This window comes from Balaenoptera acutorostrata, chromosome 9, assembly GCF_949987535.1.
Source record: "Balaenoptera acutorostrata chromosome 9, mBalAcu1.1, whole genome shotgun sequence".
Classification (NCBI taxonomy): domain Eukaryota; kingdom Metazoa; phylum Chordata; class Mammalia; order Artiodactyla; family Balaenopteridae; genus Balaenoptera; species Balaenoptera acutorostrata.
In genome coordinates, this window is record NC_080072.1 from 32,016,929 (window position 1) to 32,028,751 (window position 11,823).

The following is an 11,823-nucleotide window of genomic DNA, read 5'->3' on the forward strand; positions in this document are numbered from 1 at the left end:
CTGCCTTGGATTCTGCATTCTAACAAAATCCACAGGTGTTTGGAAGGCTCATTAAAGCTTGAGAAGCATATCTCCTCTTGGAACTGTAACAGCCATGACGCGCTTTGTGGTGGAGCTGGGAATCCACGCAGTCAAGGTTTATCGGGCTCCAAAGCCTGTGTTCTATCCTCTCCTCTGCTCTGCTTCCTCTCAAGGGATGCAGATAGGGTTTGATTTCTTGCTGAAACGCCTTCGGACCTTCCGGGAAAACATCTGACCGTGGCTACTACAGTGGGGTACCTACTCCTCAGTTCGGGAAACTCCTGGAGGAAAGCAGCTTTTACCACAGTGTTTATAATTTTGTTACATTTGTGATTGGCTGCCTTTAAAAAAAAAATAAAAAAAGCTCAAGATATTTCCTTGCCTGAGAAAAAAAGTGAGAAATCAAGGTGGGGTGGAGGAGGGAGGTGGGAAGTAGAGAAAGAAAAGAGAGAAGAAAAAAAAGAGGAGAAAGGAAAGAAAAAGTAAGCATTTGAGGAAACCCAATGTTTCAGGTTACAGTTATCCATCCTGGCTGTGGGGGTGAATAAATTGTTTGTTAACCTTTAAGGGCTGATGTTTTAATTAGAAAATTAAAAAAAAAAAATGAGGATCTTTTTTGAAATAACTGATCAGTATCAGTGAAAGAGTATGCCAAAACAATTTATTCCTTTCTTTTCCACTCCCCTTTGAACTTATTTTTAGACTATTAAAATGATCAAACCAGCATGAAGTACCCAAAAAATCTTCATATAATTATGACTTGACTCTGATTGCCATCCTCATGAAGCTGTACATAAATGTGACATTTATTCCTTTTTTAAGATAACTTATGCTATAGCCAGAATGATCTTTGAAAAGTGCAGATTTGAACTCCTGATGAATTACTTTATCTAGACATTTGATCATCAATGACTGTTATTATAAAAAGACAAACAACCAGGAATTATATCCTTTCCACTGGAAGTACACAGCACCACCCAAGAAATATTCTTACCAAAAGACAGGAGCTGAATCTCATCAAGATTCTGTATCTAATTACCAAGGTACAGGTAATACAGTGGTCACATAACTGTCACCTGGGCCTTTTGGAATGCTTACTCTTGGGTCAGTCTGTCTTGGAATCCAGCTGCCATGCCTGGAGAAGCTCCAGCCACATGGAAAATCTACTCATAGTCACTTTGGTTGACAGCCCCAGCTGAGCTCCCAGCTGGTAGCTGTCATTAGCTGTCACCATGTGAACGTCCAGACATCTTGGACATCCAGCTGACACATGACTACAACTGCATGAATGACCCCCAATGTGGACTACTCAACTGATCCCTGTTAAACCACAGAACCAAGAGAATTCATAATAACTGCTTTGAGGCACTAAGTTTTGGAATGATTTGCTAGGTAGTGTTAGGGACTGAATGTCCCCTCTGCCCAAATTCACATGCTGAAGCCCTAACCTCCAATGTGATGATATTAGGAGGTGGGGCCTTTGAGCTATGATTAGGTTGAGATGAGGTTATGAAGGTGTGGTCCCCATGAGGGAACTGGTGTTCTCATAAGAAGGAGAAGAGAAACAAGGTCTTACTGTACAGCACAGGGAACTATATTCAATATCCTGTGATAAGCCATAATGGGAAAAAATATGAAAAAATATGTATGTATATATAATCTGAATCACTTTGCTGTACAGCAGAAATTAACACAACATTGTAAATCAACTATGTTTCAATTAATTAAAAAAAGAAGAGGAAGAGAGAGTAGAGCTCCTTCTCTCTCTCTGCCATGTGAAGACACAGCAAGACGGTGGCTGCACAAGCCAGAAAGTAGGTTCTCACCAGGAACCGAATTTGCTGATACCTTGATCTTGGCCTTCCCAGTCTCCAGAATTTTGAGAAATAAATGTCTGCTTTAACATCTAGCATACGGTACTTTGTTATAGCAGCCCAAGCTGATGAAGGCAAATACCAATAAGATCAGTAAGCAGTGCTCCATTGGCTGTGGAAGATGAGGCAAAGTGAAGAAACTAAGATCATCCCAGGTTTTGGTCTTAAGAGAGTGTGTGCTAGCTCTGTGAAAAATGCCAGTGGTAGTTTGATAGGGATTGCATTGAATCTGTAGATTGCTTTGAGTAGTATAGTCATTTTCACAATGTTGATTCTTCCAATCCAAGAACATGTTATATCTCTCCATCTATTTGTATCATCTTTAATTTCTTTCTTTTTTTTTTTTTTTTAAATTTTATTTATTTATTTATGGCTGTGTTGGGTCTTCGTTTCTGTGCGAGGGCTTTCTCCAGTTGCGGCAAGTGGGGGCCACTCTTCATCGCGGTGCACGGGCCTCTCACTACCACAGCCTCTCTTGTTGCGGAGCACAGGCTCCAGACACGCAGGCTCAGCAATTGTGGCTCATGGGCCTAGTTGCTCCGCGGCATGTGGGATCTTCCCAGACCAGGGCTCGAACCCGTGTCCCCTGCATTGGCAGGCAGACTCTCAACCACTGCGCCACCAGGGAAGCCCTCATCTTTAATTTCTTTCATCAGTGTCTTGTAATTTTCTGCATACAGGTCTTTTGTCTCCTTAGGTAGGTTTATTCCTAGGTATTTTATTCTTTTTGTTGCAGTGATAAATAGGAGTGTTTTCTTAATTTCACTTTCAGATTTTTCATCATTAGTGTATAGGAATGCAAGAGATTTCTGTGCATTAATTTTGTATCCTGCTACGTTACCAAATTCATTGATTAGCTCTAGTAGTTTTCTGGGAGCATCTTCAGGATTCTTTATGTATAGTAATCATGGCATCTGCAAACAGTGACAGCTTTACTTCTTCTTTTCTGATTTGGATTCTTTTTATTTCTTTTTCTTCTCTGATTGCTGTGGCTAAAACTTCCAAAACTATGTTGAATAATAGTGGTGAGAGTGAGCAACCTTGTCTTGTTCCTCATCTTAGTGAAAATGGTTTCAGTTTTTCACCACTGAGGATGATGTTGGCTGTGGGTTTGTCATATATGGCCTTTATTATGTTGAGGTAAGTTCCCTGTATGCCTACTTTCTGGAGAGTTTTTATCATAAATGGGTGTTGAATTTTGTTGAAAGTTTTCTCTGCATCTATTGAGATGATCATATGGTTTTTCTCCTTCAATTTGTTAATATGGTGTATCATATTGATTGATTTGAGTATACTGAAGAATCCTTGCAAAAAAATTTCACAATTTGTATGGAAACACAAAAGACCCTGAGTAGCCAAAGCAATCTTGAGAAAGAAAAACAGAGCTGGAGGAATCAGGCTCCCGGAATTCAGACTATACTACTAAGCTACAGTAATTAAGACAGTACGGTACTGGCACAAAAACAGAAATATAGATCAATGGAACAGGATAGAAAGCCCAGAGATAAACCCACGCACATACAGTCACCTTATCTTTGATAAAGGAGGCAAGAATATACAATGGAGAAAAGACAGTCTCTTCAGTAAGTGGTGCTGGGAAAACTGGACAGCTACATGTAAAAGAATGAAATTAGAACACTCCCTAACACCATACACAAAAATAAACTCAAAATGGATTAAAGACCTAAATGTAAGGCCAGACACTATCAAACTCTTAGAGGAAAACATAGGCAGAACACTCTATGACATAAATCACAGCAAGATCCGTTTTGACCCACCTCCTAGAGAAATGGACATAAAAACAAAAATAAACAAATGGGAGCTAATGAAATTTAAAAACTTTGCACAGCAAAGGAAACCATAAACAAGATGAAAAGACAACCCTCAGAATGGGAGAAAATATTTGCAAATGAAGAAACTGACAAAGGATTAATCTCCAAAATTTACAATCAGCTCATGCAGCTCAATATCAAAAAAACAAATAACCCAATCCAAAAATAGGCAGAAGACCTAAATAGACATTTCTCCAAAGAAGATATACAGATTGCCAACAGACACATGAAAGAATGCTCAACATCATTAATCATTAGAGAAAACCAAATCAAAACTACAATGAGGTATCACCTCACACCAATCAGAATGGCCATCATCAAAAAATCTAGAAACAATAAATGCTGGAGAGGATGTGGAGAAAAGGGAACCCTCATACACTGTTAGTGGGAATGTAAATTGATACAGCCACTATGGAGAACATTATGGAGGTTCCTTAAAAAACTAAAACTAGAACTACCATATGACCCAGCAATCCCACTACTGGGCATATACACTGAGAAAACCATAATTCAAAAAGAGTCATGTACCACAATGTTCATTGCAGCTCTATTTACAATAGCCAGGACATGGAAGCAACCTAGGTGTCCATTGACAGATGAATGGATAAAGGAGATGTGACACATGTATATGATGGAATATTACTCAGCCATAAAAAGAAACGAAATTGAGTTATTTGTAGTGAGGTGGATGGACCTAGAGTCTGTCATACAGAGTGAAGTAAGTCCGAAAGAGAAAAACAAATACCGTATGTTAACACATATATATGGAATCTAAAAAATCTAAAATCTAAAAAAAAAAAAGTGATCATGAAGAACCTAGGGGCAAGATGAGAATAAAGACACAGACCTACTAGAGAATGGACTTGAGGACACGGGGAGGTGGAAGGGTAAGCTGGGACAAAGTCAGAGAGTGGTAGTGTATATATGGACATATATACAGTACCAAATGTAAAATAGATAGCTAGTCGGAAGCAGTTGCATAGCACAGGGAGATCAACTCGGTGCTTTGTGACCAGCTAGAAGGGAGGGAGACGCAAGAGGGAAGAGGTATGGGAATATATGTATATGAATAACTGATTCACTTTGTTATAAAGTAGAAACTAACACACCATTGTAAAGCAATTATACTCCAATAAAAATGTTAAAAAAAAATTAAAAAAAAAATAGAGAGTGTGTGGCCCATGGTCCTACTCACCAAACTGGGAAGACTAGGAGGAGGAGCAGTTTGGGAATGGGAGAGCAGGAAGAAATAAATGTTTTTCATGATTATCCTAATAATATATATCAATTTTAGAATTAATAGATAATAAAAAATCACTTGAATACTACCACATGGACATAACCACTCCCTTTATTTATTGTAGTTCCCTTTAGCGTTGTTTGTTCTTTGTTTCTTATAGAATTGCCGGAGCAATTTTCCCCCAACTATCCTAAAACATACCAATCTGGCAACCTTTCTGGAGAGGATTTATTTAACTCAAGATCTTGGACCGAAAAAATCTAACATGAACCTCTAACGGTAACTTTGGCTTCCTTCTGTAAAATTTCAAATAAAAATAAATGAAATAAATGTTGCTGTTGGGAATTATTTGTTTTGGAAAAACAACTTACTGTTTCCACCAGGGCTAAGTCTTCAGGGAAATCCTGGACATTCATCCCTGTGACAGAATTCCTGGCCTGTGACTCAAGGGGCAGATGAGGTTATGCTTTCAGTGCTTACAAGAAACTAAATTCACTGGGTAATGATTTGTCTGCACAGTCCAAATGGAAAGAGTAAAATGCACTTGGAGACACTCAGGGAAGTGGTATGAACCTCTGGTGTGCTATGGTCTATTTATTACTTCATTTATTATTTTATTCTTCAGGAAGTATTTATTTAATTTTTTACATTGTTTTATAGTTTATTTTTAAAATGACAGTAACAAATGGTCTTCCCTTGTTGGGGAATGACATATCTACTTTCAGTCAATAGGGCCTTAAAAAGTAACAGCATTTTGTCCAAATTGAACTTACATAATTGCACAAAAGTCATACAAAGCATTAAGAAATGCTCACAAAGACTGCAGTTCTCTCAGCTTCTCATGAAGCACACCCCAAGAGGCCTTGGTTTCAGTGGGGACCCCTGATCTGCATAATACTGTTGCTTACCCCAAGTTCCCCAGTGACACATAGGCAGAGGTGAGAGGAGCCAGGAAGACACATGTGCTTTGTGACAGTGGAATTCTGCTCTACAATTAGGGTTTAATGATGTATTCACCTTCTCATATTAGGATTAGTAAACACTTCAGCTGGAAGTATATTTGTCCAGGCTTAAAACTTAACCCTATCAGCTTAAGTTTTGGGATACAGATCCCACTTCAGGAAACTAAAGTTAAACAAAACAAAACAAAACAAAAAAAACACACTGTAAAAACCTCTTCCAAGCAAGAGGTTGCTTGGAAACCTCTTGGGCCACCATCCTGGGCCCTCACTTAGTTTCTAACATACACACACATATAAGTTACCTTATCATTGATCATATGCCAGTTGAGGGATGGTAGACAGAGTCTCACTCAAATCCCAACTCTTGTTTTATGGATAGCGGTTACTGGAAACACTGTGTTACAAAGGACTCTGAGGTCACAGCTGAAACTGGTGTGACAGCCACTATGCTGTACTTATGTGACATGGACACAGAACAGGGAAAGGCAGCACTCATGCATCATATTTGCAATCTTTCTATTATTAAGAAAGCTAAGGAGGATGTTGGTTATGTCTGTTTTGAAAAACATAACAAAGCCCAATTTTTCTATTTTAATGAGTTGCAATGTCTTTATCTGGGGATTTAACTTATTTTATGGATCTTAAACCCAATTAAGATATAATGTCTATAGTAGGAGTTTTCCTTTTCTGACCTTACAAAAATTAATAAAAAAGATAACAATATTTTGAAAGAAGACACACAAAGAGAACTTTAAGTCACCATGAGAAGCATCGTCCTAACTTGGGTATGACTATGGGAAGAGGAGAGCTATTATTCTATTTCTACTGCTGTGTTTCAAATAAAAAACCCAGTCCCAGTTTCATTGTAGAGAAAAACAACAATTCCTGAAGTAAAACCATAAAAGTATGTGGCAGAGGCCATCTAGATATACTTCTTTCCTTTAGATTATTGTTAATATTATTGTTAATATTTCAGCTGTATCTCTTCAATTCAGGGAGAAAAATTCCAATGTAACATTTGAAGCATGTTTTTAAAAATTAAGGTTTTCATTAGAAGAGCTTGGTGTATATATGAAGTATTTATTATACTGAAACATGGAGGGAAATGTGTGGCATGTCTGTGGTAAGGCTAAGAATGAACAAGATTCCGGCACTGTGCACAATTATCTGCTCAACCAATCCTGAATAGATCAGACAGTCCCTAAACCGCTGTTCTGAGATGTTCTCTGTGTCATTTCTTGAAGGTCCTGATCGTCTGATGCAAATGTTAGCTGCTGCAGTTAATCGGGGGCTCAAAGGACAATATGCCTGGATCAGGGACTGTAAATCACCAGAAGAATTCCACAACGGTCGTCCTACGTGTGACTTGCAACACCTATAGAACTTGTCAGGAATCCAGCCGGAAGAAGTCTGTTTCATGTCCAAGTAGGCTGCTGTTCATAAGAGCCACCTAAGCTTTTAGCTAGAAAGTTGAAGACTACAGAAGATGATTTATAGGAAGAAGAGGAAATTCCTTATTCCAGGATTGTAAGTGAACAAAGGAAACCCAATTCCAGAGAAAGGTTGTTGAGGCCATAGAGGCCGAGGGAGTGAGAAGCCAGAGTTGTGGGTTTCTTTTCAGTCCCCTCTTAGAAAGTCACAAGCCCAGGACTGAGAAGTTGGAGGGGGGTGAGGGGGGTGGGCGCAGGGATGATGACTCCAGCTGTGCAGCCAGGCATCCCCACAGCTGCTGAGCAAAGCCGAGCATTTGCGGGTGAGCGCTGTCAGGACACAATTTGCATCACTTTGGTCGCTAGCATTATCTTTGTCTCCTGATGAAGTCACTGCCTGTCTGCTTTGGGCTCTGTACCGTGGGTTTCTCTGACAAGACGGGCAAACCTCTAGCACTGCAAGGAGTGTTTTGTTTTTTTTTTTAACATCTTTATTGGAGTATAATTGCTTTACAATGGTGTGTTAGTTTCTGCTTTATAACAAAGTGAATCAGTTATACATATACATATGTTCCCATATCTCTTCCCTCTTGCATCTCCCTCCCTCCTGCCCTCCCTATCCCACCCCTCTAGGTGGTCACAAACCACCGAGCTGATCTCCCTGTGCTATGCGGCTGCTTCCCACTAGCTATCTATTTTATGTTTGGTAGTGTATATATGTCCATGCCACTCTCTCACTTCGTCCCAGCTTACCCTTCCCCCTCCCCATATCCTCAAGTCCATTCTCTAGTAGGTCTGTGTCTTTATTCCCGTCTTGCCCCTAGGTTCTTCATAACCTCTTTTTTTTTTTTCCTTAGATTCCATATATATATGTGTTAGCATACTGTATTTGTTTTTCTCTTTCTGCAAGGAGTATTAATCTCCTAGCCCGTTCTTCCCTAAAGCAAACATTCTCTTAAAAATTTTCAAATTTATGTTCTAACAATCAGCATGTTTTATACATCTTGGGCTCATATTCAGGTTTAAAGGAAGTGAACACACTAGTTCTTAAAGCTTCCCCTTATGACAGAAGCTCCCAAATAACCTATCTGCAGTAGTCTAGCCCTTTTCACTTTGCAAAGTGAGTTTTATATAATTGCATCCAGTGCTGTGTTGAGGGAAACATGAGTCTTTACCATTGTCTTTCTAGTGCTAACGTCCAAGGAAGAAAAGGATCACAGGGTGTTTACAGGTACTGGGTAGGTTGCATATTTTGTTTTTATCGGCACTAGAGGAAATCACAGAATGATAACCAGGGTGTCTTTCTGAATACTGGATGCCATTCCTCTGACTTTAATAGGGTAAGTAGAGGATCTGCCCTTGGCCAGGGAAGCAGCTTCAAGGGCGTGCTCTGAGGGTCAATGCATTAAGAATCTAGAAAGAAAGCATGGATGTCTGGGAAAGGAATCATCTTCAGATTGAGAACAGATGGATGGCGGCCTGGATCTATAGCAGACACAGATATACTTTTCTTTCTTTCATTTCCTTCCTTGTCAAGAATCTAAACACCTTCCAGGTCCCAGGCAACCAAATAGTAAGAAAGGCTCAAAGATGTTTTGTTCAATAGCTAGTGTTGCTGGAATCTGGACTGTGGCTGAATGGTGTGACTGTAGGACACCAATGCCCTGAGGGCTCACGTGGCTCTGGTAGATACGTGGGCTCCTGGATACGTAGGCAGGTGTTATGGAAGGTACGTACTGGCCTCCCACAATCACTGATGGGTGGTTTTCAGTGTAGGCAAAGACCTTGGTGATTGGCTCCAAATATATAAGCATTACCCCCAAATCTTATGATATTAGGTGGATCTCAGGAAAAGTGCAGAAGGGGAAGGACCTGGAGAGAAGGAGAGAATTTATCCATGTGTTAGCTGGAATGCATGGACATATGTAACCAAGATCTTTCTTTACATCTTAAAACTAAACTTGTCTGAGTCATTAATTCTACAGAATTAATGTTACTAAAGTTGCAGTAATATACAATCCAAAAATTCATTTTCCCCGCTTTCTAGCTACATAAAACAGAAAAGACCACATACACAATTACATACACTCATATAGCTGCTGCACTCCCCACTGGAACACGTATATAAATGTCCACACAGAGACCCCCGGAAAGCACACGTGCACAGAGGCCAACGTCCACCCCTCCTGAACCTGATATGCATGTGGGTCGCAATGAAGGTCGAGGCCCTACTGCATATCTGTTCGATGTCATTCATCTCTTTGGGACAATCTGCAGAAACGATGAGAGGCGAGTCCTCAGTTACCACTACATCATCCTCAATTCGTACACCAAGACCACGGAACCTCTCAGGGGCATCTTTGTCATCCTCCGGAATATAAATACCTGGCTCCACTGTGATTACCATACCAGGCTGCAGAGGGAGGGAGCGGGGCACGTCTGGGGTGTCGTGGACATCCATCCCGAGGTAATGGCCAACGTGATGCGGGCAGTATTTTCGAGCAGCCTTGAAGGCATTATTTTTCTTAATGTTCTTCATGATCCCCAACTCTTTAAGCTTCTGTCCTATCAGTGTTAGCATCATGCTGTAGACGTTATCCAAGCTTGTTCCAGGGGAGCAGACGGTCAGACAATCTCTCTGGACTTCTAGAACAGCTTCATAGAGTTCTGCCTGAGGTGCTGTGAACCTGCCATTGACAGGCCAGGTACGAGTGATGTCACTCACATAGCAAGAAGACTCACAACCTCCATCCAGCAGCACCATTTCCCCATCCTCGATGCGTTGATTGTTCTTCACATGGTGCAGAGTGTTTGACCCATTACCTCCAGCAACCACAGGTGGGTAGCCTAAGATGTCTGCACCACGGGCCCGGCATTCAAATTCAAACTTAGCATAAAGAAAGCCTTCCTCTACAGGGGCTTTACTGGCAAACATGGTCTCTATGAAAGCCTGTGATGTCAGTTCCTAGGAATCTGCATTCGTTCAATTTCTGCAGGAGATTTCTTTGGGGCATTCATATATATATATATATATATTTAACATCTTTATTGGAGTATAATTGCTTTACAATGGTGTGTTAGTTTCTGCTGTATTACAAAGTGAATCAGCTATACATATACATATATCCCCATATCTCCTCCCTCTTGTGTCTCCCTCCCACCCTCCCTATCCCACCCCTCTAGGTGGTCACAAAGCACTGAGCTGATCTCCCTGTGCTATGCGGCTGCTTCCCACTAGCTAGCTATTTTACATTTGGTAGTGTATATATGTCCATGCCACTCTCTCACTTCGTCCCAGCTTACCGCTCCCCCTCGCCGTGTCCTCAAGTCCATTCTCTGTGTCTCTGCAGGAGATTTGATCAGCCTGAGATGCTGTACCAGCTGCTGCACAGCCCGAACCTTGTTCTTGCTCCTGGCTTTGCGCTCTGCCAACCGCTGCAGGTAGTCACAGTGGAGCTGTGTGTGAGCGGGCCTCATCCAGTCATACCACAGTGTACGTGTCTCAGCTTTCAGTTTCGGTCCAAGATGTTGAAATTCTTCCAGCGTATAGGCTTCGTCCCCTCCAGTTAGAGCTGTTGCTCCATCAGTACCAGATCGGGGGCCATCCCAAAGTTCTTGACTGGGATCTCTCTGAGGCACAGAAAGCATGGCCTTGTGTGCTGGTAATTGCTTGCCGGGGAGGCTTTGAAGGACCAGAATGCTATCAGGCTCTTGGAATCCACACAGGTACAGGAAATTGTTGTCTTTGTGGAAAGTATAGGGGATATCATTGCTCATATAGTATGTAGGGTTGGACAGCAGTACCACTGTGTGGTCTGTACCACTCTGCCCTTGTGCTTCCTTGTGGATCAGAGATATTAGTTTGTGTCTACGAAGTGCATATTCCACCTGGGATAGTCCTGGCGTCACCTCCCCTGGTCTGAGGAGGTGTGGGTGTGTAAAGGGCCTGGGCTGGCCTAAGTATCGGTTTGGAATCTTCCTCTCTCGGATGGGCTGCAGGCAGTACCTTCGCTGTGAACATGACATGCATCTGGAGAGGCTGTGGGCGCTTGCTACTGCGGGAACAAGCTTAGTTGCCGAGAGTAGTCAAGGCATTACCACCATGCTTGCGCTTCAGGAAGGAAACGTGGAAAACTCAGGAAATATTTATTGAGCACCTACCATATACCAGGTCCCGAGGTAAGTGCCAGGGATCCAATGGTAAGCAAAATGGTCATTAATTCCCCAATTTGTTCAGTGAGCGGGGGCAAATCATTAAGCAAATAGTTTCACAAATACATATATAAATGCCATGACAAAAAGTCCATCAACGAATAGCTATTAAATGCTTAGTATATACTCATCCTTGTGCTTAGCGCTGTGGGAACTACCCAGAGGGCTTAGATGACCTTCATCCTCAACATCATTACCATCCAACTGGAGAAGCTTGTGCTCTCTGAAGTGATGAAGGACCACAAGTGCCCA

At 41.3% G+C, this 11,823-nt stretch overlaps 1 protein-coding gene across 1 annotated transcript; it reads right to left on the reverse strand.

Moving 5' to 3' along the window:
- Window positions 1-1,126: 1,126 nt before the first annotated feature.
- Window positions 1,127-11,454, reverse strand: LOC103009621 (xaa-Pro aminopeptidase 3-like). Its single transcript, XM_057553249.1, is given in 3 exon segments — window positions 1,127-1,271; window positions 9,552-10,324; window positions 10,666-11,454. Coding segments are annotated over 3 exon segments (1,707 nt in total).
- Between the last annotated feature and the right edge of the window lie 369 nt (window positions 11,455-11,823).